Source organism: Phocoena sinus, chromosome 1, assembly GCF_008692025.1.
Source record: "Phocoena sinus isolate mPhoSin1 chromosome 1, mPhoSin1.pri, whole genome shotgun sequence".
Lineage (NCBI taxonomy): Eukaryota > Metazoa > Chordata > Mammalia > Artiodactyla > Phocoenidae > Phocoena > Phocoena sinus.
Genome location: NC_045763.1, coordinates 25,299,229 through 25,326,654, shown reverse-complemented (window position 1 = coordinate 25,326,654; position 27,426 = coordinate 25,299,229). Strand labels below are relative to the sequence as shown.

The 27,426-nt window shown below is 55.6% G+C and overlaps 1 protein-coding gene across 10 annotated transcripts in view; it reads left to right on the top strand.

The window, feature by feature from the left end:
• Positions 1-6,780, top strand: part of ADGRB2 (adhesion G protein-coupled receptor B2) — a 33,299-nt gene extending 26,519 nt beyond the window's left edge. For 4 of the 10 annotated variants that reach the window (XM_032638123.1, XM_032638101.1, XM_032638075.1 and 1 more), the window contains 8 exons: positions 790-961; positions 1,271-1,366; positions 1,709-1,748; positions 2,388-3,007; positions 5,355-5,390; positions 5,654-5,752; positions 5,852-5,908; positions 6,321-6,780. In XM_032638123.1, coding sequence (XP_032494014.1) covers positions 790-961; positions 1,271-1,366; positions 1,709-1,748; positions 2,388-3,007; positions 5,355-5,390; positions 5,654-5,752; positions 5,852-5,908; positions 6,321-6,506 — 1,306 coding nt within the window. In that variant the 3' untranslated portion in view covers positions 6,507-6,780. The remainder of the gene's footprint in view (positions 1-789; positions 962-1,270; positions 1,367-1,708; positions 1,749-2,387; positions 3,008-5,354; positions 5,391-5,653; positions 5,753-5,851; positions 5,909-6,320) is intronic. The other 6 variants (XM_032638083.1, XM_032638050.1, XM_032638092.1 and 3 more) reach the window with 4 other exon arrangements.
• Positions 6,781-27,426: the final 20,646 nt, after the last annotated feature.

Below are 27,426 nucleotides of genomic sequence, written 5' to 3'. Positions count from 1 at the left end.
TTGCTGGTGGGGGCGGGCTGGCACTGGTGCCCAGATGCCCGGGCCCCTCTGCCTTTTTTCTCTGCTCTCCCTTGTCAAGGAGGTCGGGGATGTGTGGGTTTGGCCCTGACCCTGGCTTTGACCCCCAGCCCCAGCTATGATCTTTCTGCCCAGCTCTGAGCAGGCCCTGGGAGCCTGGCACCTCCTCCTTGGGAAGCTGAAGGGGAGGAGCCTCTGCTGCCCTGGTCCCCCCCGCCCTCCCCCCTCCATGTCTTCTCCCCAAAGATTTGTGCTCTGTGATGTCCTCCGTCCTCTCTGCCGATTTAACCTTCCTGTGTGTCTCTGCCCGTCTCATCCACTCTCTCACCATGTCTGTCGTCTCTCTTTGTCCCTCTTCCTCTCCTCCCCTCCCAGACTCTCTGGGGATGTGGCCCAGGCCTGTGATTCTGTGCAAATTGTGGCTGAAACTCACAGCGTCTGTATCTGTCTCCCTCGTCCTCTTCTCTCCCACTGTTGCTTTCCACCTTCTTTGTCTCTGTCCGCTGATGCTGCCTCAGGCTCAGTCCCATTGTGTCTGTGTGTCTGTCCCTCTCCCTCTCCTTGTCCCCCAGTTTTCTGCTCTTGGTCTTTGCTCTGTTTCTCTGCCTCCGGCTCCTCAGCCTCCCTGCTTGGGGACATTACTGAGGTCTTGGCATTTGGGGCCCTGCCAGTCTTGGGCAGCTTAAGGGCCCCAGGCTGAGTGCAGGCCCAGGCTCAGCCCAGCCTGTCCCCTGGAGTGTTGCCCTGACGGACCCTCTGCCTTGTCCTCAGGGCCTCGCTCTGGAGCTCCTGCGTGGTGCTGCCCCTGCTGGCGCTCACCTGGATGTCCGCCGTCCTGGCCATGACAGACCGCCGCTCCGTCCTCTTCCAGGCCCTCTTTGCTGTCTTCAACTCCGCGCAGGGCTTCGTCATCACGGCTGTGCACTGCTTTCTGCGCCGAGAGGTGGGCTGGGCCTCTCCTGCCCCTGTCCTCCCCACACCATGCCAGTCTCTCGCTTCTCCCCACGGCGCAGATGGGGAAGATTGAGGCCCGACCAGGTCCCCAGCTGGGCAGCCCTTGGTGTGCACGCTGATAGCTTGGGCAGCCTTGGCCTTGGCCTCGGCCCCCGGGGGCTCCTTTTCCCCCCTCCCCTAGGCTGGATGCGCTTCTTTCCTTCCACACCCGCCTGGGTGCCTGGGGTGGGAGGCACGGCCGGCCATGGCCGAGGGCCCTGTGGCAGCCTCAGGTCTAGCAGGCGCCTGCTGCCCCCAGGTCCAGGATGTGGTGAAGTGCCAGATGGGCGTGTGCCGGGCCGATGAGAGCGAAGACTCCCCCGACTCGTGTAAGAACGGGCAGCTGCAGATACTGGTGAGTGAGGAGGCCCGGGCAGGGCACAGGTGGGTTCTGAGTGCCCCCTGCCCTAGACCCCTCACTTGCCTCATCTATGGCAGGGAGGGAACAGAGACTGGGTTTGATTCAGGCTCAGCCACTGACAGCTGGGTGGCCTTGGGCAAGTCCTTCCCCCCTTCAGTCTTCCCACTGTCAGGTGCGGCTGGAGGAGAACACGCCTGGGGCCCCTCTGCTCTGTTGGGCAGTGTGCCCAGCAGAGGCAGACCCTCTGGGAGAGTAGGGAGGGGCCTGCGTCCCCCCCCCAACCCTGATACATGGATCCTCTCTCTGCCTGTCTGCTCTTTTCCTCTCTGCCTATAGTCAGACTTTGAAAAAGACGTGGACCTGGCTTGTCAGACAGGTGAGTGTGCCAGGGCAGAGCCGAGCATGGCCCCAGAGAGGGGCAGGAAGGGAGGGCCCCCTGCCGCACCAAGGAAGGGCCTGACAGGTGTCTGGCCGCGGGGTCCAGCTTTTGAGTCAGACAACCCTGAGTTGGATTCAAGGCTGTGAACGCCACTCACTGTATGACTCGGGCAAACAGCTTCCACACCTACAGCGGAGAGAAGCCTGTCCTCCCGGGTGGGTGGGAGCCTTACGTGAGCTGGGGGACGTCAAGTGCCTAGCTGGGTGCTCGGCACAAAGTGTCATGTCCGTGATTCTTAGCGGAACCTCCTTCAAGTTCCATCTCCTGGGGAGGAGCTGCCCAGGGGGCGGGGAGGAGCAAGTCTCTTTTGACAGCCTTGGGGCTGTCGGGTCAGAGGTCAGGACCCGCACCCGGGCACAGTGGGAGCTGGGCCTTGGCTTCGTTCCTCGCCCTCCCTGGCTGTGGGCCTCTGGGATAGACACCTTCTTAACCCCTGTGTTAACCACCCAGCCATCACACCAGGACTCAGTTTCCCCCACTGTCCAAGCTCAGGGGCTTGGTACCTGCTCAGCCTGGGCAAGGGCATCTGGGGGCTCCTCCTCCCCCGGACTTACCTCCCTCCGCTCCTGCCCCCAGTGCTTTTCAAGGAGGTCAACACTTGTAACCCGTCCACCATCACGGGCACACTGTCCCGCCTGTCCCTGGACGAGGACGAGGAGCCCAAGTCTTGCCTCGTGGGTCCCGAGGGCAGCCTCAGCTTCTCACCGCTGCCTGGCAATCTCCTGGTGCCCATGGCAGCCGCACCAGGGCTGGGGGAGCCACCGCCCCCCCAGGAGGCCAACCCCGTGTACATGTGTGGGGAGGGTGGCCTGCGGCAGCTGGACCTCACGTGGCTGCAGCCTGCGGAGCCGGGCTCCGATGGGGACTACATGGTGCTGCCCCGGAGGACTCTGAGCTTGCAGCCCGGCGGCGGGGGCGGAGGTGGCGAGGATGCCCCGCGGGCCCGGCCCGAGGGCACCCCCCGGCGGGCTGCCAAGGCCCTGGGCCATGCTGAAGGCTACCCCAGCTTCCTGTCTGTGGACCACTCGGGACTGGGGCTGGGCCCTGCCTACGGGTCGCTACAGAACCCCTACGGGATGACCTTCCAACCACCACCGCCGACACCCAGCGCCCGCCAAGTGCCCGAGCCGGGGGAGCGCAGCCGGACCATGCCCCGCACCGTGCCCGGCTCCACCATGAAGCTGGGCTCCCTGGAGGTGAGGGGCTGCTGGGCACGGGCAGGGGGTGGGGGGGTGGGAGGCCTGACCCCGGGTGCCTGTGACTATGTCTGGCAGCAGCCGGGAAGGGACAGCCGGCAGCCTCCTCATACAAAGTCCTGGGGAGTATATCTGCTGTGCGTTTCTCCTCCGTTTGTGCCCATGGCGGCTCCAGGGGAATCCTGGCTCCTCTGAGCTCCTCAGATGGGCTTGGACGCCACGCGCTGAGGGTGCACTTCTCGAAGGTGCTCACACTTGCTTTAGTGCCTGTTTTGGGGTGACCAGTTAGGATGGGCCCTCCTTTAAGGGTCCTGTGGCTCAGGCCCGGTGCTATATTGCTAGGGAAGCCACGTCACAGGGGCTGAGAGCCTGGGTCTCCGAGTCCCCAAGTTCAGATCTGGACGCTGCTGATCAGCAGTGAGATTCGGAGCATAATCTTTCCCTGAGGCTCACGTAATCGCTCTTCGCCTTAATCTCTCTGAGCCTCAGTCTCCCCATTTGTAAAGTGGGGATAACATAGGAGCAGCCTCTTGGAAGAGTTGTTGCGAGGACTCATTGATATAAAACATTTATCTCTGTGTGGAGCAGGTAGAAAGTGCTAGATGATTGGGGATTGCTACTGGAATCATTCCTGAAATCAGCCTCAGGCACTGCCCGTAGGCCTGTGGTAATTGCCCCTCTCTTCCTGAGAAAATGTCAGCCCCTTTCTTTCCCTGCCTGTGTGTTTTCTGTGGCTGCCCCACCTTCTCTCTGACCTCCTCAGGCCTGCTCCCTGCAGGGAATCACTGACCACAAGCAGTTGGTAGTGGCCCCCTGTAGAACTCTAGAACTTTCGTTGGAGGGATGAGGAGGGTGTGGATGAGGACAGGGTCGGGAATCACGGCTCAGGCACCACTGGCTGCTCATGTTCGGCCCCAGAAACCGGCTCCCCATCCTCCCCACGAGAAAACGAAGTTAGCAGCTAGAAGGTTCGCAAGTTTAGTTTTTCTCCCAAAATGTTTCTTGAACATTTGGTGCCTGCTCTTGCTGCAGATGGCAAAAACAGGAAGGCGTCACAAAGAAAACTTGACACGGGAACTGGGGAGGGGAGCGCTCAGCATGGTGGCAGGTTTTGTTCTGGGGACACCTGTCCGTGCTTGGGCCCCTGAGGAGGGGCCGGCCCTGGGCTCCTTGTGTGGGAGGTAGCAGAAAACACGGTGGAGTCTTGAGGGGTCAAGGATGACGTGCAGAATTCTGGTGCGGGCAACTGCGATGGGGCGGAGGAGCGTGTTGGGGGCGGGGGGATTTAGAGTTTATTCTCTTGGGCGCAGCCGCGTGTGCCTTGCCCGCGGGCGTCAGGGAGCAGGGAGAGGAGTCCTGCTGCCTCCAGAAAGTGCAGTGTGGCTGGGAACGGGGAGGACACGTGTGTGTGTGGGGGGGGGGGTGAAGGGCAGGGCAGAGTGCGGGGGCCGAGAGTTGGAGACGCCAGGGTGGATGGCGAAGAAAGAGCAGGCAGGGAGGTGGAAGGACCAGGAGAGAGGTGTCACCAACGCCAGTGGTGGTGAGCGTGTCTGCAGGCCTGGGACTGGGGAGATCTAGATGGCAGTTTTAGTGGCGTCCTTGAGGACTGTGGGGCAAGTCCCTTCACCCTGGACCTCAGTTTCCCCAGTGTAACCTGAGAAGGTTGGACTTGGCCTCGTGAGAGCTCCTGTGCCAACATTCTGAGACTCTAAGGCCTCCTTCTTGAGTGGCACCGAATGCTGCGTAGGCCACTGGGGCCTTGAAGGTGGTCTTGGGCAAGTGAGAGCCGGGAGAGGCATGAGGGAGGGAGGCCAGGGAGGCAGGGCCAAGTTTGGCAGGAAAAGGGGCAAAGTGCGGTGAAAGGAAGGTTTCTGTAACCCTGCGTCCTGTATTTGCAGGACAAGTGGAGGTTTCCAGGGAGAGAGGAGCCCCTTGGTGGCAGAGAGGATGGGGCAAGATGGGGCAGGACAGAGGGGTGGAATCCAGGACACAGAGGAAGGAGGGTCTGCTCTGTGATCCCATGTGGGGATCTGTGTCCCGCCGTGTTGGAAGTCTGCGCTGTGACATCTGGTCCACGTGCAGGTGCATGTCTACGCGTGTGCCAGCCTGTGTGTGCCCCTGGCAGTCCTGTGGTGGGGTAGCGCCTTGGAGGCTCATCTCCCAGGCCCTAAGCCCATTTCCACAACCTCTAGGGCTGTCCTTTAAAGGGTTCCTAGCTCCTGAGCCTGGGCTGGGGGCAGGTACAGTGGGCAGACCCTGCGGGGGAGCAGATTTCCTCACTCTAAACCCCCTGCACATGGTAAAAAGTTGTTTTCTCTTTCACTGCTTCCTTGTTGCTCCTTCCCAGAGAAAGAAGTTACGGTATTCAGACCTGGACTTTGAGGTAAGTGCTACAGTGTATGTGTGTGTTGGGTTTGGGATTGTGGGGGGCGGTTTGTCCCTGGAGGGTCCCTTCCTACAATTAGCCCAAGCCCCAGTGCAGAGCCTGACCCCATGACAGTCCCTCAACTGCCCAAGCCCATAGCTCTGGGGTGAAGAAAGAGCCAGGCCTTGTCCCAGAGGGGCCGGCAGCAGGCAGGGATGTGGGGACCCAGGATGCTGAGCATCCCGTGGGGAGCACCTGCCCTGATGCCCTGTGGCTCCCAGAAGGTGATGCACACCCGGAAACGGCACTCGGAACTCTACCATGAGCTCAACCAGAAATTCCACACTTTCGACCGCTACCGCAGCCAGTCCACGGCCAAGGTGAGGGCTCCTCTTGTGACTACCCCTGCCCGGAGCTCGGGGCCCAACCTGGGACAGTGGCCCCTGGGGTCAGACCCTGACCCGTGGCCCCCGTTGCAGAGGGAGAAGCGGTGGAGTGTGTCCTCAGGTGGGGCAGCCGAACGGAGCGTGTCCAGCGTAAGTGCCCCAGGCTGGGGTGGGGTGGGGTGAGGTGGGCCGCGAGGTACTCATTCCCTCCCTGCCCTCCTCCCCGGCCTGGGCAGCCTCAGCTTGCCTTACCAAGGGTCTGCCCATGGCATAAGCAATAGTCTGGGGTTTTTAGGAGATGGGGGGTATTGGTGGGAGCTCCATCAGGATCTTGAGGAGGGTGGGCAGCAGGAGACATGGTCTCAGGGGGCCGCTCTGAGCACAGGGATGAGGAACCCCACTCTGGAGCCAGGCGGGTCTGGATTTGAGCCCCACTTTGGCACCCGATTGCTCGGTAACTTTGGGCATCACTGGCCCTCCCCGGGCCTTCTCAGTTGGTTCTCTGTACAGTGGATGAGGGTATTGGCCCATCTCCACGGGCCCTTCCCTCTCCCCCGCACAGGAGAAGCCCAGTCCAGGGGAGCGTCCCGGCTTGTCCCAACAGCGGCGACATCAGAGCTGGAGCACCTTTAAGTCTATGACGCTGGGCTCGCTGCCCCCCAAGCCCCGAGAACGGCTGGCCCTGCACCGGGCAGCAGCCTGGGAGCCCACAGAACCACCGGATGGCGACTTCCAGACAGAGGTGTGAGTGCCACTCCGGACTGCCCACTGCGTATAAATATTATATATCTCTCTATTTTCACACTCCACTTTGGAACTACCCAGGAGCCAGCGCCCCCTCCCCTCTCCCGAGGGCTGGGCAGGGAGGCACAGTGGACTCAGCTGGGCTGGGGGAGCCAGACACGGCGTGGCCGGGGGACCAGGGCCCTTCCTTGTTTCTCAGAGGCCCCTCAGCCCCTGGAGCCCCATCTTCACCCCCAGGCTGTCTGTCCCTGTCCCGGGCTGGGGAGGGGGGAGGGAACTTTCTTGGGAATAAACTTCACTCTGTGGATTTTGCTGCTGAGCTATTTGCTTTCCCCAGGGGAAGGCCCAGCCCTGGGACCCCAACTTTGTTCCTCCATCTCTTTGGTTCGCCTCACTTGGTCTTGTCAAATTGTGATGGGGTCAGGCTGACTCCAACTGGGAGGGGGTGGCCTAGGCTCTGACTCCATCCTTGCCCCTGACTCCCTGGGTGACCCTGGACACAACCCTTCCCCTGTTGGGGCCTGAGGTAAGCAGACTGGGAATGTAGGGTGGAGCCCCATTGGCTGTGATGGTCATGGCTGCCTTTCACTGGGGCCCAGAGGCCAGGCAGAGTGACCTCAGGTTCCCCATCTGTGAAATGGGGATGGTGACAGTACCTACCTCATAGGGTTGTTACGAGGATGAAACAGATTAACACATGTAAAGTTAGCTTAGCGAGTGAGTGCCTGGCACAGAAGTAGCTCTTTTAGTATTACCTGTTGTCTAAGGCACCTGGTCTCCTGCTGTGCTCTGTGCTAGGAGCTCCACACCCTCGGCCTGGACCCATCACAGCAACCTTGCAGGAAAGTTTTAGGTGGCCCATTTTATGGATAAGAAAATGAGGCCCGAGATGGGAAGTGACTTGCTCAAGGCCACAGTCAGAGACAGGGCTGCGACTTCACCTTTTTCAGTACCCTCCTAGTAGGACTGGAAGCTGGAGCTCAGCTTCCAGGGACCTGACCTTCATGGCTGCAGAGGAGCATAGGGAGAGCTCAGGTTCCAGGGCTCAGGGTGGGTGTGGGGTGGAGGGACTGGGCTGGCTTGGTGCCAGAGGGCAGTTTCTAGGGCGTAGTCTGTATAAGCCTGAGTGAGTGAACCCTTCTCAGTTCCCAGGAATCCAGACAAAGAAGGGTAGAATCAGTGTGGAGACATGTTGCCACGGCTCTTCTGTGGTCAGGCAGCCACGAGAGCAGAGGCCACAGGTGCAGCTGCCGGCCTGGTCATTTAGCAGCATGGGCACCTCTGGGCCCCTCCCCAGAGACTCTGAGACACAGATGCACGCCCCTGGAGAGCTGACTGACTCTGGAGGTGGACATGTCAGAGGGAGGGGTTAGGTGCTATAGGAGCCTGGATGGGGGAGAAGGAAGAAGGGACTGGCTGCTGGGGTGGGGGTGGCTGTCACAGCTAACGGCCTCCTGCAGGGGCTGGAGGAGTGGGTGTCGTGGTGGTACCGGCTCCCTAAGTCTCCTCTGAATCCTGCCAGCTGAGGCCCGGTCAGAGGAGGGAGCAGACCCCCGCCCTCCCCTTGGGCAGCCCCAGCACTTATGGGTACAAAGCGATCACTCAGGCACCGTCTCACTTGAGTCTTTGAGGTAGGTATTGTGACTCCCCCATTTTACAGATGAGGAAATCAAGGCTCAGAGAGGGGCATGACTTTCCCAAACTCCCACGGCTTGTTAGTGGCTATATTGCAACTTGAGGCCGGAGGTGGCAGAATCCCCAGTACCAGCCAGCTTAGGCAAAAGGGGACTTCTGTTCGTTTAGGAGTTGCAAGCTGCAGGAAGGGAGTGGTAGGTGGTGGGTGGGTGGCTAGCCTTGGGAGATGAAGGCCAGGGTCAGGGTGTGGCCAGATCTCATCCCTTCCAGCTGCTCTCTACGTCAGCTCCATTCTTTCAGGCAAGCTTCCTCATCCCCCTGGGCCCCCCAGGCTTCCTTCTTGCAGCCCCTATCACTCAACTCTGCCCCCAGAGGGAAAAAAACTTTCTCTTGAATTCCAATCAGAAAACCCCCAAGGAAGGGCTCTGATTGGCCCCAGCCAGGGGGTGGGGCACTGTGATTGGCAGCCCCCTTGGGAACCTCAGGGGAGGGGGAGGGGGAGTAGGTCTCCAAAAGGGGAGGTCCTATTCCCAGAAAGGGGCAGTAGGCTCACACAAACAAAGCCCCGGTCCCTGACCTGTTGCTAGCAGATCCCACGCCACATCCTGGGCCAGGCCTTTTTCTAAGAGGCATCACCTAAGCCTTCTGGGTGCCTCTCCTGTGCTTCTGCCTCCCCACTTCCCAGCCCTGGGCTCCACTGGCCACCACAAGGATCTCTCGGGATGAGCTGCAGTGTGCATTCCCCTCCCTGCCTGTAGTTTCTTGCTTTGCATCTGGTTGGAGGAGGAGGGTGAGTATTCACCCTGTTGATCCTGCTCCACAGCACCCACAGCTGCAGGAGAGGCTCCTGAGGGCTTTGAGACTCACCACGTCCATGGTCAGGGGCAGAGCTTTACTGTGTCGAGGGCTGTGCTCCTCTCTGCCCGTCAGTCCCCACTCCCTAGGCACTGACTTGCTGCGTCTCTTTGGACAGGTCACTGGGCCCTGTCTGACTTGGGTTTCCTTATCTGTAGTCCTGATTGTCCTTTGTTTGGGCTAATATCTAGCAACCTGTCATGTCTTTCCTAGACTTGAATTTCTCATCTCATTGTCCTCCTTATTCTCTCTGCCTCCAGTCGCTACCTAGCTCTGGGGTGATCTTTCCAAAATGCACATCTGGCCAGGTCACTGCCCTCCCTGCTCAGAAGGCTTCCAAGGACCCTAGAAATTGCCTAGAATGCAAGGCCCTTAGTGATGTGGCCCTTGCCTACCTCTCCTGGCCCATCTCTCTCACCTCCATGCTTTTGCACATGCCATTCCTTCTGCCTGGAACTTTCGCCTGCTCACACTGGCAACTTCCCCTTCAGCCTTCCAGATCTAGCCCCAGTGACCCCCCTCTGTGAAGCTGCCCCTGAGCTCCCCGCCTCAGCAGTCAGCACTTGCTGGGCTTCCACGGCCCCGGCACACACTTTCACTCTCACGCTGCTTGCACAGAATGGCTGTCATCTATGTCAACCTGGTTTGGGTTTGTGCACTCAGCCGAGGGCTCCATGTGGAGCAGGCCTCAGTGGCTCTTTACTGAGTGAACAGATGGAATGCACAAATCACTCGGAACATTGGTTTTCTCATCTGCAAAATGGGGATACCGATAATCCTTACCCAGCCTTCCTCACTAGGTATCCAGAACATGACATGAGATTATTCCTGGGGAGGGTTTTGCAGGTGGTATCCACCCCTCCCACAGTTTTTCCTTCCTGGGCCTCTGTGCTATATATATTAGGACCCCGGGTGGGAAGGCAGCCCTGGGTGCTGTCCAGGGTGCTGAATGGGACGCTGCCCTCCCAAGCAATAAGGAGACAGACCAAGAAGCTCACCCAAGCTCACCTGCAGCCTTTCCGTGCCTTGCAGACTGTGGCAAGGTCACAGGTGAGCAGACCACCCCTACTTTCATAAGACCGTACCCTGGGGAATGTCCAACAAAAATATAATGCAAATTATATTATTATATATAATATTATAATATTATTATATTATACATATATATATTATATTATATTATTATAATGTTATAATATAATGCAAAATATATTATAATGCAAATTATATATATATGTACATGTAATTTAAAACTTTCCTGTAGCTATTTTTAAAAACTATTCATTTATTTTTGGCTGCTTTGGGTCTTCGTTGCTGCACGCGGGCTTTCTCTAGTTGCAGAGAGCAGGGGCTACTCTTCGTTGAGGTGCACAGGCTTCTCATTGTGGTGGTTTCTCTTGTTGCGGAGCCCAGGCTCTAGGCGCGTGAGCTTCAGTAGTTGTGGCACGTGGGGTCAGTAGTTGTGGCTCCCGGGCTCCAGAGCGCAGGCTCAGTAGTTGTGGCACACAGGCTTAGTTGCTCCGCGACATGCGGGATCTTCCCAGACGAGGGATCGAACCTGTGTCCCCTGCATTGGTAGGCGGATTCTTAACCACTGCACCACCAGGGAAGTCCAGTAGCTATTTTTAAAAGGAAAAGATGAAATTCATTTTAATAACATATTTAACCCACTATATCAAAAATACTATCATTTTAACACATAATGAATATAGATGATTATGGATGAGATACTTAACATTCTTGTTCCATACTGTCTCTGAAATCCAGTGTGTGCATTACATGTACAGCACATCTCAATGCAAAAGAGCACAACAAACGCAGTGACCTTGGGCAAATCAATTCAATGACCTCTGAAAAGGAGGTAGGAGTACTACCTGCTTCACTGGGTCATGGGAGCGTTCATGGAGGTGATGTAAAGCAGGTTCCCAGCACAGCGCCAGCACCAAGGAGGCCCTAAGTCCGTGTTCCTGGAATCTGGGTATTCAGGGGACACAAGCGGGCGGGGAGGGGGTGTTGGGGAAGTAGGAGGAAGTCCCGAGGAGACCTGTGCGCTGGTGTCAGGTCGACCTCAGCAGGGCTGGGGGAAGGGTGCACCCCCCCCTCCCCTCACCCCTACATCACCCCCACAGCTTGTCTTCCTTCTTCCCACCTGCAGCCCCGCCCCTGGGAGAAGGGAGACAGGTTAGGAATGGCACTTGGACAGACATGTTAAACTCATTTGGGTTTAATTCACTTCCACTATGCACCAATTAAAAGGAAACGAGGTGACCTAGGTGGCCTGAGGGAGAACCTGTGTGCAGGATGCTGCCAACTTCCGTCTCTCTGGACTTATTTCCCTTGAGGCTTCCTCTTGCCCACCCCCCCGGGCAGCCCTGGGTCCAGGAGTTGAGGCTTTTTAGAGCCAGTCCTCAGTACCCCCCATTATTCCTCCCTGCACTCCTCCAAGAACACCCACCCCAGGAACACCCCTGCCCTCTCAGGCCCTCAAAACACATGCTAAGTGTCCAGGTCAGAGGAGACTCCAGTAAGGGTTTTGGCATTTCAGACTAGTGGGAAGTCAAGAAGGGTGTGGGGCAGCGGGCGGCATGATCAGATTTAATAGGATTGCTCTGGGTGGATGGGGGGCAGTTACTGAAGAGTGAGATGGATGCAGAGAGACCGGTGAAGAGACCATCCATACAAAGGAAACTTTAACTTAGGGGGTTGCTACGGAGGGAGCATGGAATCTCTATGTATGCAATGGTGGAACTGTCAGCCCCTGGTATGGACGGTATCAGAAGGAGCCAAGGGTGGCTTGTGGGCTTCTGTCTTACACACCTGGATGGATGACCATACCATTGAATTTGGAGGCCAGGAAGAGGACCAGCTTTGGCGGGGGACAATCATGGCTTTCACCTAGAACATGTTAGCCTTGCAATACCTCGGGGATAGTCATGGGGGGATTTCAAGTAGGAAGTAGATGGTTAGACATATAGGACTAGATTTCAGGAGAAGGGCGGGACGAGAGTTACTGGCATGGCAGGAAGCCGTATTGGAGCAGGCTGTAGAGTGAGTGGGAGGTGAAGAAATTAAGACAGGATGGACAATTCTTGAAGTGGAGTTGTGAAAAGAGGGAGAGAAAGGTCAGGGGCCACTGTTGGCTCTGGAGGTGAATTAGCTGGAGAGGATGACGGAATGTTTCCAAGAATGGAGAGGCCATCCTTACCCCCTCCCCAAGATCCTACGTAATGACAGACCAAAAATAACCAGCCCTACCACCCTGGGAGGCAGGATCCTGAGACCTGATGTTGGGTATCATCACAGAGATTGATTCTGCTCATTTGTTGGGCTGCAGGCCAGCCACGGTTCCTGAAGGAGGGTCGGGGAGGATAGGGGTGGGCATTCAGCAAAACCGTGGCTCCAAGGTCTTCTGGGAGGAGGGAACTTTAGACTCCATAGGGAGCTCCCAGGCACAAGGTGGAGGTATAGATCCGGTGCCCTGGACTCTCTGCAGCCCTCGTCCCTGCTCCTTCTGACCAGGCAGGAGCAGGGGTGAGTCATCCCCACAGTCTCAGCTCCCCACGGGGCCTGCTTCAGGCTGGTATGTCCCCATCCCCTGCCGTGGCATGGCACAGCCCCAGCCATCAATCCGGTCATCCCCAGAGTCAACTAAAAAAGTCAATATTTGATTTGGGCACCATGTTAATGCCATCGATTGCCACCTCCCCTCCTCCACTTCCTCAGGCTCATTTGTCTCTTCCCACCCATGGAGGGGTGGGGGACAGTACTGGAACCCAGTGGAGGCAGAGCTCAGCCTGGGTCAGATTGGGAAAACTGGCCTGCATGTAGGGATGCTGCCCTTAGCCACCCAGGGTCCCATTCTCCCTGAGAATCACCGACCTGCTTTGTTTGAGTTTCCTGAGCCCTCTCTCCAGTGAGGAGGAGGCCAGGAGGTTCACATTCCTCCCAGGCGGGGACTGAGCCTAACTCCTTGCAGGGTCCATACACAGAGCAGGTGTGGTTGCCATGGAGGGAAGGATAGAAACCGTGAAGTATACCAGCGTGGGAGAAAAGTGAGGGCAAATCCTAAGACCCGGAACCCGAGGGCTGTGCCGGCTCAGGTTTCTAGAGTCCCTCCTGGGTGCCCACTGCTGTACCCGTGTGATGCTGTGGAACCCACACAAAGACCTTAGATGAGGGTCCATCTCTAGACCTCAGAGAGGGGCTTGGGGGAGAGTTGAGCTTAGAGGCCTAGAGCTCAGCTGGGCAGCGAAAGAGGCCGAGGGGAGGGGAGGGTCCAGCTCCACTGTTTGTTCTTGTCAGCTCTGTGGGTCCAGATATGGGCAGGTAGGCTGTGCCCTTTGGTGTTCTTCCCCAGCCCAGTCCACCCACCCCCAGGAAGGGAATAGAGTCTGCTTTGGGGGCCAGGCTTGTGCTCAAACCACAACTCCATCCCCAACTTGCTGAGAGGCCTTGGGAAAGTTAAATAACCTCTCTGAGCCTTAGATTCCTCTTCTGAGAAGTTTCTTAGGGCTTGGATCACTTTGTACAGTTTCAGAGGGTCAGGGATGGGCAGGGGCAAGCCTTGGTGGCCCAAGGGGGTATTACCAGAGTTCTCACACTGAGCAGCTGCTCACTGGTACAGCCTTGAGAAGCTGCCAGCAACGCTGCTATGAGGCTGCTCGCTATCAGGCCTGGGCCGCCGTGGCACCCTTGGTGCTCCTCGTTATCCTGAGCTGAAGAGCCAAGACCACGTCACCAAGGGACAGTCAGGCCAGGCCTGCCATCTAGCACCTGGGTGACCCAACAGGCAGTCCAGCTTGGGGCACCAGCAAGGTGGCAGCAACACACGTACACACACACACACACACACACACACACACACACACACACACACGCGGGAAGAAATGCTGCTTCAATGAACTTATCCACAGTTTTGCAATTGAAAAATCCCAAAAGAAGTTGTTTTCATTTCAGCATACACGTAAGTATTATGCTTCATGGGTTACTATCGTTTCTATTATGAATCATGTATGGGGAGTACTAGGACATCTAAAAGTCTTAGTCTGGCCCAGGTGACTCCCATCCTGAGCTGCCCAGAGATTCCTCAGCAGCCCAGCTGACCCACTCGGAGCCACTCAGTCAAGCCTTGAGCCAGAAGAGGCTGGTTTGGTCATTCATTTATTCGGTAAACATTGTCCAATGCCAAATTGTGCCAGGCCCTGAGCTGGGCACTGACAAGGTAAAGATGAGGAAGACATACTTTCTAAGAAGGATACCAAGGAGGAAGGAAGCAGGGGGAAGGGTTGGATTTTGCTTTTTTCTGCCCAAAACCTTCCAGGAACCTCTCGTTGCTCTTAGAATAAAAGTTAAGTTTCCTCACAGTGGCCCAAGAGGCAGGGCCTGATGTCCCTGCCTATCACTCCGACAGAGCTCCAGCCACATGGCCTCCTTTGTGCTCCTCGAACACATTTCGTGGTTTCTCCCACCCCAGGGCCTTTGCATATGCTATACCTACCCCTTGAAAGGCTCTTCCCTGGTTATCTGCTTTGCTGGCTCCTCATCTTTTGATTGAAGCTCTGATGCCACCTCCTGCATACCCCTTGCCCTTCTGGGCCACTTTCTATCACATCGCCCTAATCCTTCCATAGTGCCGCTTCTCCCAATGTGGAATTATAGCACCTATTTCCTATGTATTGTCTGTTTCCCCCACTAGACTGTAAGCCTCTGAGGGTGAAAAAGGGTGATAGTCACTGACATTCATACCATTGCCTGACATATGATATGAACTTCATAGCTAATGTTGAATGGATGAATGAATGAATGTGGAATTTAAGGTTCCCAGGTATCCAGGAAGCAGGTAGAGCTAAAGCTCTGGCCCTTGGTGCCCCACCACAGACTGACCATGTCTGCGTCTAGACCTGGGGGTGGAGGGAGGGTGTTGCATACGCAGGCCTGGGAAGGGGAGAGTCCCAGTGGTGTCCAGCCTCAGGGCATGCATATTGCAGGAGGCTCCTTCCTCGCGTATCAGCTTGCTGCTAGACTGGCAGCTCCAGCTGCTGCTGAGTTTTTCACCGTCAGGGCCAGTGGTTGATTGGAGATGAAGGCCGCGTCTACTTGAGTGTGAGAGTGTCACGTACAGCTAGGCAGAGGTTGGCTTCCACGTGGCCCCCTGGGCGCTACCATGTACAGCTGCGTGTCTGAGCAGGCTCTGCCCTTAGCTGGTAGGCAGTGCACACAGGCGATTTATGTTTTACACACCATCACTTCCAAGCCCAACTGAGGGAAGGAAGGGCCATTAGAGACCATTGAGTTCCACTCCCTACATTATGCAGAGAGAAAAACTGAGGCCCATAGAGGGGAGAGGTTGCAAAGTTACATCAGGAGACCATGCGGGGTCAGGTGTAATGCTCAGTGGACAGGGAGGATTTATGGAGAACCTATGGTGTACCTGGCACTGCTCTGGGCACTGGGGACTCATCACACTAGAGCAGCCCACAGTCCAGGAAACGGGGCTTGGGGAAGAGGGAGCCAGACCTGGACGTGAGCAGTAGGCTCCAGAGCAGGAGGGGTCTCCTCTGTCTTTGTGGGGAGGGTGTCAGGGAAGACCACTTAAAGAAGGCAACACTTGCCCTGAGCTTTAAAGACTGAAAGCTCAGCAGGCAGAGAAAGGGGAAAGGGCACTCCCAGCAGAGGGTGCCGTGTAAGCAAAGGCGCAGAGGCATGAAACAACCTGGCAAGTTTGGAAAATTGCAAATCATATGGTTTGGGTGGAGAGGGGAGTGCGAGGAGGATGGGCTGCAGAGATGAGGCGGCGAGGGAGGCAGGTTCTGATCACAGTGGGCCTTGTGGGCTGCGGTAGAGGTTTGGATTTTATCCTGAGGGCTGCCGGCAAATCACTGGAACAGACTTGGGTTTTAGAAAAGATTTCTGTAGCAACCGAGGATAAATGAATTCAACAAATATATTCTTTTTAAAAAGATTTCTTTTTAATGTGGACCATTTTTGAAGTCTTTATTGAATTTGTTATAATATCACTTCTGTTTTATGTTTTGGTTTATTGGCCCTGAGGCATGGGGGATCTTGGCTCCCCGACCAGGGATCGAACCTGCACCCCCTGCATTGGGAGGCGAAGTCTTAACCACTGGACCACCAGGGAAGTCCCGCAAATACATTTTGAATGCATACTTACTACGTGCCAGGCACCATGCTGGGTCCTAAGGATTCAATTCTGAATGAGGCACACCTAGTCTCAGTCCTTCAGTGAGATACACAGACAGGTGGAGCAGGTGGGACTATTGGCACACAGACTCAAGGAACACACTATTTCTGTATTCTCATTAAATCAGCTCCAATCTGACTCTCACTCCAGCCCTTGCCTAGAAGTTGGCAGAAGATTCAATCTCAACCATCCCCGGAGCCGTCTGCCACTTTCTCTGTAGGCTCATGCAAGGACCTGCTATCCCACCAGGGTCTAAACATGGAGTCCTGATTCCGGGTGCACTAGTTACACAGAGATAGATGCCCACTGTACTAGTCCATGTGGTCCCTCGAGGTTCGGCAACTCAGCTGTTCCTCTGCCACCCGGAAGCGTTGAGGCTAGTACCTCAGTGCTTGGGCTCCAGCCTCCCCAGGTGCTCCACCTGCCCCCCAGCTCCCATCATCTGTCAGGGGAGGGACTGCCGGCCACAGATCCCCACCATTCAGATGCCCCCCACTTCTGGCTCCTCTGCAGCTAGCTGCGCTGTCTCCTTTCTCTGCCCACATTGGCTGCCCTCTTCTCCCCATCCCCTTGGGAACACCTAGCACAGTCACTTCCAGAAGGTTAGCTTTTTCAAAATCAGGATGCGCCGTCAGACTTCAAGCAGCTTTTATGTTCAACCCCGCACAAGTTTCCAGAGGCTAGAAAAATCAGAGAGTTCGGATACCAGCTTGGAACTGGGAAGGGAGCAAAATAATTAACATTTCAATAAATTATCCTGCCACAAAAAGTGGATAGGTGATGAGAGACCCGGGCACCGGGTCCTGTGGGAGCTCAGACAAGGGGCACCTAGCTCATGCCAGAAGGTCGGGAAAAGCCTCTCAAGGAGGGAAGTTTTTGCCATATGAGTCCTGAAGACAGCAAGGAAAAGTGTTCCAGGAAGAGGGAACAGCAGGTATGAAGGACTCAAGGTAAGAGCCAATAGGGGTGTGTGAGGAACTGACAATTGCCCTGTGAGAATAGCTGGGACTGAAGGAGGTGGGGCTGGGTGATGAACCACCTCCTAAATCCCAAGCGAAGGTTTGGAGTTAATCTGACCATGAGAAGCCACTGAAAAATTTTAATCAAAGAAGAGACCCGAGCAGATTTCTGGTTTAGAAACATTTAATTGGCTATTAGTAGAAAATGAATAGGGAGAGGGTAAAATTTGAGGCAGGGGAAAGCAGTTGGTAGGAGCTGCAGGGATCCAGGCAAAGGATGGTGGCTGCCTGGACCCCTGGTGGTGGCAGTAATGGACAGAAGCATTATCCATAGATAATTACGAGGAAGAAGGGCCAGGACTTGGGGGGAAGGGCGGAGGGCAGATCTTCCAATGACTATCTGGGGCAAATCCCTGAGATGGAGCAGAGCAGGATGGTGGTGGGAAGGTGTCAGCAGAACGTCGAGGGAGAAGAAGGAAGGATTCGGGGTGCAACAGACCCCTCCCCCTACCCCATCTCTGCATCGCGCGATTCCCAAACTTCCCACTAGATGGAGGGCTGGTGCTGGGAGACAGGCTCCGCCTCTCATCCTCTGCCCCTCACCCCCAGTGGGATGGGCCTCCACTTGGGCCTTTCCAAACCCCGTGTCCCTGAACTCGATAGGAGAGCGTCTGTATTTGGGGCCATCAGCTGCCCCCACTCCCCAGGACTGTGGCCTCAGCCTCTAGGGCCCAGTAGTAGGGGCATCAGGCCGGAGACCTCTGTCCAGGTCCCTCCGCGCGCAGCTCCGTGCCCGCGTATTACAGGGGTGTTTCCGTGCTCCGGGCTGCCTCCACCACTTCAGCCTCCAAAACCGCCTGGCTCCCACAGATAGATACGTCCCCAGCCTAGAGACCTCCCCGTCAATGGCGCCATTGTTGCCCCCCGACGCTCTCCTTCTCCCCGACCCCACGCTGGGGGAGGGAGAGGCCCCCATTCCTTTCACTTCTAACCCGGCCCCCAAAGGCAGGCTCAGCTCCAGTCCCAGGCTGTTAGACGCCCGGCATCTAGACCTCCCTGGACCTTTGGGACCGTATACAGGTTGGCTCCCGGCGGAGCCAGATAGGAGGCGGGGCCTAGGGTGGAGTCAGGGAAGCCACCGGGGCCGTGGGTGCGGCCCAAGGAGGGATAGGAGCGTGGCCTGTGGCGGGGTGGGGATCTCCCGAACCTGGAAGCATCCTCCCCTCACCCCAGCACTCCCCACCCCCGCCGCGCCCCGCCCCGCCCCGCCCCATTCACTGCGGTCGCTCGGGAGCCCAGCCCGCTCTGGCCCTCAGTCCAATACCCAGACAGACCAACCGTCGGGAAGCTCCTGGCCCCACTTAACAGAGGTCGTTTCTTGGGAGGCCGCGCCCAGTTCCCTGGAACTGCCAGGCCTTGCGGAGCAGGCGGGGGAAAGGAGGATGCATTTTCTGGGCCTGCACCTCCCCCCACACCCCAAGTGTTTCCGTTCTTTTCTAGATAGAATAGCTGGAGGTCCTGGGGCTTAAGTCCCGAGCTGGAGGAGCTGGTCAGGTGCCAGCAACCCCTTCCCTGCCCCTCAACGCTCAGGCCTGGAGCCGGCTCTAAAAATAGACTGAGGCGCGGGAACGTGCCTACGCGGGAGGGGGTCTGGGAGGCCTGAGTCACCCTGCCGGCAGGGCCTTCCCCCCATCTCGGGAACCTAGGCCGCCTTGACGGCCTGGCATCGCTCTGATCCTGTTGGCCCGACTCTGCGCTCTTGGCTGTGCCATGTCCCCCTCCCAGGCCCGGGAGCTGGCCAGGCGATGGCGGCCCAGGCTGGGTGAGCGGCAGCAGCCACAGCCGGGAAGGATTAGGAGTTCCCGGACCTGATTTATTTAGTTGTTTTTGTGTGTCTGGCGGCAGCCCCCCATCCCCCACCCGCCCGCGGGACAGTCACGTCTACACCTGCCCTTCTCTCCCGCCCAGGCCCACGGAGATGTTCTAGGCTTCTGGGTGGGGACCTGGGCTCGGAGCAGCAAAAAGTCCCAACTTGGATCTTAGAGGTTCCGGAGTTAGCATCCCCATTCGACAGATGAGAAAGCTGAGCCCAGGGGAGAGGAAGGGGCCTATCACACAGCAGACTGTGCTGTTGGTAGCTCTGGATTCAAACCCCAGCTCCGACTCTTAGCTAGCCACTTCTTAGGGCTGTTTTCCTTACTGTAAAGCGCTCAAGTTGAGGATGACACCCATTCACCTGTGAAATGGGAATAATGATAAATACTTAGGATCGTCCCTGATGATTAAAATTACTTTTTTACGGGAATTACCTGGCGGTCCAGTGGTTAGGGCTCGGTGCTCTCACTGCCCGGCCGGGTTCCATTCCTGGTCGGGGAACTAAGATCCCGCAAGCTGGGTGGTGCGCCCTTGCCAAAAAGTTAGTTTTTAACAAGCGGCAACGATGTGTTGGGTGTTACACGTGGGTTCAGTCCCAGCTCAGGAAGTTAGTTAGCATCTTGGCACCTGTTTTTTTCCCCTTCTGCACGTACAGAGGAGGATTAATGGGTGTGGTGAACTCGCCCTGCCCACCCTACCCCTGGGGCTCAGCTAAGGTGGTTGGGGCCTGGTCACAGGGGCACTTAGGTGAATGTGGAGCACATGGGCCAGAGCGGGGGAGAGGAGGGGCAGCATCCTGGCTCTGCATGGGTCTGGCTCACCTCACCCTGTTCCCCTTTCCGAGGAGGAGGCATGTTTGCGTCATTACAGGGTTAAGAGCCTCAGACTTGGGGAATGGAAGGGACTCAAGAGTCCCTAAGATCAACTTTTCCTTGCTGGCAAAGGGCAGGGCCCCTCCTAAAGCCAAACAGTGCATCAGGGTTGACCCTGGCCCTGAAGCCAGCTCCCCAGTCCCAGGCTTTTTCTCCCCACCTTTCAACCACCTGTCCTCTGTCTTCCAACCACCAGTATCTAGCCTTTTCTGAATGGTCAAGGCTGACAATACTCAAGTTGGTTTTATTTCTTTACATATTATTTGTTATTTAGGCCACTTAATGGGGAAAAAAAAAAGTCTGATATCTGTTGGAAATGTCCTTGACCTTTCAAAGCTACATGAAGTCAGCTTTGTAGATAGGAAGGTGATGAGCATGGTTGTGAGGTGCAGGGTGAGTCCCTGGTGAATTATATCGCCTTCCCCAATAATAATAATGTTAATAATGCACATTTGTGAGCATTTACTACGGACTTAGCTTAGTTTCATACATTATCGCATTTAATCCTCCAAACAATTCCACGTGGGTGGGTGTTATCATTATCACCCCATTTTACAGATATGGAAACGAAGGGTTCAGAGAGATGAAGGAAGAGAACAAAACCAGGAAGCAGCAGAGCCAGGATTAAACCCTCTCTGAGCTTAGATTTTATTTTTTGCCTTGATGAAAAAGTTTGGTTTTCACTCTGAATTTTCCCTTGCCCTGCCCACTCCCTCAGCCTCCCTTTCCAGCTAGGTTGTCAGGCCTCCCGAGCCCAGCCCCAGGCACTACTGGGAGGAGGTGGGGCTGGGCAGCAGCCAGAGTTTCTCTCTACCAGAGATTCCAGGTTTCAAAGAATTTATGCATCCAACTGTCTGAGGAGCATGCAAAAAGAGAATCCGGGACTCCTCTCCCCACCACGCCTCACCCAGGAGACTCCTTGGCTTGCTCTCCACGGAAGGGAGTTTGTCCTGGGTCCTCTTTCATTCCTGCAGCCAGTATTTATAAAGTGCCTAGTCTCTGTCATAGGCTCTGGGGATAAAATGGTAGCAAAAACAGCACTTTCTATGGCTTGCAGTCTAGCAGGCTGATAATTGATTACAGGGAGGGGTGTACCTTCCCTCTTCCAAGCTTCTGCTCAGATCTACCCCTTCTGGGAGACTGTTCCCAGCTGCCTTCCTCAGCCCCTATTGGGAAGGAAGGTGAAGATAGTCTCAAAGCTAAACATGTGAGGGACAGGTGGGAGGGGAAGGCAGCCAACAGATTGTGTTTGTAGTGGTGGTAAGGTTACACTCTCTCGTCGCATGTATGGAATACCTGGCATCTACTGAGCTCCAGGAACTGTGCTCATCACTTGAAATTGATCATCTCAGGTAACGCTCACAGCATCCCTGTGAGCCATGGACAATTCCATTTTACCAGCAAGGAAACTGAAGCTCTCTCTAAGAGATGAAGGGATTTGCCAAAAGTCACACAGCTACTAAGTGGCAGGAGTGGGGTTTGAACCCAGTTTTTCTGGGGCTGGAGCCGCCACCGTTAACCACTATGCTGAGTTCTTGTTTGACTTTTAGGTAAAGAAACTAAGACCTAGAGAGACCTAGCGATTGGCTAAAGGTCGCACAGCACAACAGGACTGTGAGTTGAGTTGGTTGGTACCCAAAGGGTTGCTTGGGTAAGGGTATACAAACTATCCTACCAGGGCCTTGGGTGGCCAACTCTTGCCCCAAAAGGGATTACTGGGAATGGGGCAGGGCCTGGAGGAAGGCTAGGGGCCAGGTCCATCTGGGGGTCTTCATTGCTGCCTGTGCTCCACCCTCACCCCTCTCCACAGGCCTTGTGCCATGGGGCAAAGGACACTTGGGATGCCTTGGCAGATGTGGGCTACATCCCACTGTCCCTGCTGTGTTCTGAGATGTCGTCCCTGTGTCCCGCTCTGTGCAGACCTGGGGAGGTGGCTGGTAGACAGGAGAAAAGGAAGTTTTAGGCCTTTGCTTAGTCCTTCACCCCTGGGAGCTTCAAGTCTGTCTGGGGAGGAGGGACTTGCCCGTGTTGGGGATTGTTACACTGGCGAGCATTTATGAGCATATTCGCTAGGTGCCAGCAGCATGAGTGCACTTTTCTCTTTGCCATTCTCTCCCTTAATCCTTTCAGCAAACCCTAAGTGACAGATATTGCTGTAGTTCTGATTTTCCGAGGAAGAGGTTAAGTGATACCACCAAGTTACAGAGCCAGGATTTGAACCCAGGTACAGGCGAGCTAACACCATGCTCTATTGCAGGGGTCCTCAAATGTGATCCCTGGGCTGGCAGCACCAGCCTTGCCTGGGGACTTATTTGAAAAGCAAACTGCTGAATCAGAAATTCTGGGGGTGGGGCCCGACAGTCTGTGTTTACCAAGTCCTCTAAGCTCCAGAGCTTCTGCTCTCTTGCTTTATAGCACCTTGATTGCGGGGGCAGGGGCAGGGGGCAGGTGTCCTGACCAAGGTCATGGGTCCTGGAGTCAGGCAGAGCTGAGTTCAAATCTCTGTCCCACCACTTCCCAGCCCTATGACCGTGAGACTTAAATCATGACTCTTTGCCTTGCTAGCCTGTGAAGTGGTGGTAACAGTGCCTCACCTCCTAGAATTGTTGCCGGGTTAAATGAGAGAGTAGATCTCATTTGACAGATGAAAACATGGTGGCTTAGAGAGGGAAAAGGACTTGCCCGGGCCCCTGCCGTGTGGGCTCCTTTCCAGAGAGGACTCTGCCCTGTGGGTCTGTCCCAAAGTGATCAGTTCATATCTAGCTCCATCCTTGCCAGCTGTGTAACCTTGAGCTGATTCCTCGTGTTCTCTCTGCCTGTCTCCTCGGGCTTAGAATGGGGATTGTAACAGTGCCTGGGCCTCCTGCCGCTGTTGTGAGACTAAAATGAGTTTCTCTGTGTATGGTGCCGGCCAGCACTTCAAAAGGGCTCAGTAAATGTTAGCTGCTGTTATTAAAGGCAGAGGCAGGATCAATCCCTACTGTCTTCTAACAGCCCCCCCCCGACCCCTGGTCAGAGCATGATTAAGAGTTTAGTGCAGGTCAGAGAGCGTGGGAATTCTGAGGAGCGGACTCTTCCCCTCAGGGGAGAGCATTTTGGACCAGATAATTCTGTTTTGTGCGAGACTCTTCTGTGCATTGCCGGATGTTTAGCAGCACCCCTGGCCTCTACCCTCTGGATGCTAGGAGGTGTCCCCCCCGACAAGTTGTGATGACCCAGAATGTCTCCAGACATTGCCAAATGTTTCCTGAGGAGCAAAATTGCCCCGGCTGAGAGTTACTGAGGTAATCAGTCAAGGTGGTTTGAGGTGCTTTAACACACCAGGTGGGTGAACACGGGATCCTACGGTTTACCTCTTCGTATGGTGGGGATGCTGGGGCCCAGGGGCACACAGTGGGTAGAGGTAGGTCTGGAATCCAGGGCTCTTGTGCCTGTCACCTCTCCACAGGTCCCTCAGAACAGGTGGGCAGAGCCCAGGGGACAACCAAGCTGGGGTCCAGGATGCCTGGAGCGTTCCCTCCTCCTCCCCCCAGTGTCTACCTGCCTGACCATTGCCACATCTACTGCAAAGCCCATCAGAGTCTGGGCTTACCTCTCCAGAAGCTCCAAACAGGTGCCTGGTGTCATGTGCTACTGAAGTAAGACACCCTTGTTGGGTATCTAAGAATGCTGTTGCCAGGGCCAAAGTTGCCAGGGCTGGGGGTGTCAGTGTGGAGCTCGCCATGGCCCTGCGGGGGGAGGAGGGCATCAGCAAGGTGGAGCATCGCCCCACCTGCTGGGACCATAAAGCTGCCACCAGAGGTGAAACATGGGATGCAGAGAGCCGTGTAGACATGGTGGCAGGGCTGATTTAGAGCAAGGAGAGGGAAGGAGGGAGAACGAGAGACACAGTCAGAGAGTTAGACATACAGAGCCAGAAACAGAGACACAGCCAGAAACAGAGACGCAACCAGAGAGAGACAGAGAGAAAGAGACAGGGTGAAGAGAAGCAGAGAACACGGAAGCTCCAAGACAAAGAGAGATAGGAGATAAGGACGTAAAGACGCAGAAAGTGCGAGAAACAGACCCGAGACACAGAGGGAGATGCAGGGTTAGAGACGCAGATCCAAAAACAGAGGGCAACAGAAGAGACAGAAACAGAGACAAAGAAGAGAGAGAGCTGGAGAGGGGGCCGGAGTCACAGAGAGGAAGGAAAGAGAGCTAGAGAACCGGATGCAGAGAAAGCAGGCCAGATTCAGTGAGAGCGATGTCGTGGTCTGAGCGCAGGCTGGAAAAGAATTTCCAGACACGAGGCAGAATGTAAGGAAGATAGAGTTTATTAAAGAGAAGGGTTGCTGCAAGAACAGCGGGCCGACTTCCTGGTAGCCAGGGAAAGTCGACCCTGAGCATGGGTTGCTTGTCCTGTTTTTATAGCCAGGGAACCTGTTAAGTCATCTGCTGACTGGGCAGAGTATGTATACTTTCAATGTGCCGAGCGGGGAAAAACGGGGCAAATGTCTTTCCTTATATGGGATGGGACAGGGACAGGGCATACTGCTTGGGAGGGCTCTGGGACATTGCAATGGTCGCACCGTGACAGTGATAGGAGTGCTGTAGCTCTTTGTTCCGGCAACATTTGCCCTTTGAGTGTATCTTGTTCTCTGTCTTGGAGCACACCACAAGAGACAAGCGGGAGCCACAAAGAGACGGGACAGAGACACCCAGAGGAACCCAAGGAGGCAGAAGGAGACCTTGGTCCTCTGATCTCAGTCTCTCCTCTGGGACCCAGAAGCTGGGCATGTGTGTGTATCTCTGCCCACAGGAACATTCATGTCTGTGCCCCTGTGGGGGCTGTCCGTGTCTGAGTGCCCAGACAGTGCTTGTGTGCGTTCATCTGCTAATTGACCACTGGCTGCCTGTGGGGTGCCAGGCTCCTCTGCAGGGCAGTGGGTACCAGCAGACAAGGCCCCTCCTGGAGACTCTTGCTTATTAGTAAAGAAAGACAGTACACAAACAAATGCCGGAGCTATGCAGAGATTTCGAACAGAGTCACGTGCTAGAGAGTGACTCAGGGCTCCTCTAGACCTGGTGGTCAGGGAAGGCCACTCTGAGGAGGTGACTTATGAGGTGAGACCTGGAGGTCAAAGAGCCAGCCTCGCAAAGATCAGGGACAAATCCTTCCAGAGGGATGACTTGGTACAAAAGCCCGGAGGAGAAAACCAACTTGGTGAATTCAGGACTGAGAAAGGAGGCCCGTGGGACCACAGCTTCTGGGGGTGAGGTGGCTGGACAGGAAGGCAGAGGCCAGATCATGAAGGACTTGGTAAGGTCAAGGGAAGGATTGGGGGGTTTCTTCTAGGTGAAATGAAAACTGGAAGATTGAAGCAGGAGAGTGAAGCCAGTGGATCCAGGTTTGGAAAGGTCTTGCTGGCTGCTGGGTGGGAAGTAGGGGGTTGGGAGGCTCCTGCAATAGTCCAGGCAAAAGAGCATGGTGGCTTGGGTGAGACCGGGGAGAAGTAGGTGGATGTGGGCTGCGTTTTGGGTGTAGAATCAACAGGAGAGCAGGGATGGCAGGGGAAAGGAAGGGGCCAAGGATGACTCCTAGGTTGTTTGCCTGAGCGTCTGAATGAACTATGGTGGTATTTATCAGAATGAGGAAGACAGGGAGATGCAGCTCTGTGGGCAACAGTCAGGAGGTCTGTTTCGGCTAAGTGTGATATGCCCGTGTGCGTACACCTGTGTGCCCATAGGCCGGGGCCCAGGTGTGCACGTGTGCCTGTGGCGGTTCAGCTCATCTCTGCTTGGCTGGGTGGGAGCTCCTGGGCTTGACCTGGGACCAGGCCCTGTCTTGGCTCTTCACTCTAGCCAGCGCCAGGTGCTGCCCCTGCCAGCTGGGGATTCCCCAGTGGCTAGCAGGAACAATGGGGTGGGTGGGCCCTTGGCACTGCCGACATCTGGGCACACAACCCCAGGCCCAGGAGGCCTGGGAGCCCCGCTGGCAGTGGCAGGCAGGCTCCGGGGCAGCTGGTGGCAATTAGCAGCGTTGATTACCTCGTGGCGATGCCATCTGGGGTGAGGGCACTGAGCCCAGCCCCACGGGATACCCTGCTTGCTGGCATGCAGGGCTTTCTGGGGCTGAATGCATGTAAGTGTGTCAGCATCTCTGCCTGCGTGTGTGTGGATGTGCATTGGTGTGTACGTGTCTGAGTCGGGGTTTCTGCGGGAGCCGAGTCTGTGTGGCCACCCGTGTCTGTGTGCACACATGTGTACGTGCTGTAGGTCTGCAGGTTTCTCTGTTTGCATATATGAAGAATTATGCCTGTGGGCACAGGTGTGTGTTTCTATATGTTTGTGCACACACGTGTGTGTGTGCATGCATATGTCTCATGTGCGCATATCCAAGTAAAAGCAGTGCGAAGTACATGCATTCTGAAAATTATGCACCTGTGTTTGAGTACGTCCAGGGATATATTTCTGTGGCTTCATCTGTGCTCACACATGTGTCTCTGTGTGTCTGTTTACATGGAGGAGTATCAAGTGTGTGCATGTGTCTGTGTGAACCTAAGTGTCTACCTATGCACGTGGAGTCTATACACGTGAACCTAAGTGTCTACCTATGCACGTGGAGTCTATACACGTGAACCTAAGTGTCTACCTATGCACGTGGAGTCTATACACGTGAACCTAAGTGTCTACCTATGCACGTGGAGTCTATACACGTGAACCTAAGTGTCTACCTATGCACGTGGAGTCTATACACGTGAACCTAAGTGTCTACCTATGCACGTGGAGTCTATACACGTGAACCTAAGTGTCTACCTATGCACGTGGAGTCTATACACGTGAACCTAAGTGTCTACCTATGCACGTGGAGTCTATACACGTGAACCTAAGTGTCTACCTATGCACGTGGAGTCTATACACGTGAACCTAAGTGTCTACCTATGCACGTGGAGTCTATACACGTGAACCTAAGTGTCTACCTATGCACGTGGAGTCTATACACGTGAACCTAAGTGTCTACCTATGCACGTGGAGTCTATACACGTGAACCTAAGTGTCTACCTATGCACGTGGAGTCTATACACGTGAACCTAAGTGTCTACCTATGCACGTGGAGTCTATACACGTGTCGTGAGAGAACGTATCTGCATGCTTCTGGATGGGTGCACGTATGTGTCAGGGGCAGGAAGGGGCATAGGCCATTTCTAGACTGCATCCAGCTGCCCCCTCCTGCCCGGGAGGGTCTGGGATATGAATGGAGGAAGGATATAGGAGTTGCCCAGGATGGCACAGTGGTTAAGAGCGTGTGCTGTGGGTCCAGCCTAGCTGGCATGGGCCCCTGCCCCACCATCCACTAACCATGCGATCTTGGGCAAGTTGAGTTGTTCCTGGGCTCCAGGTTTCCCCATCTGTAAAATGGGGGTAAGCATAGAATTCTCCTTCTGGGGCTGTTGTGAGGATGAAAGGAGTTAGCCTATGTGAAGTCCTTAGCACAGAGCCTGACCTATGGGTGTTGTCTATTCATTCCCAAGTGCCCGCCACTGG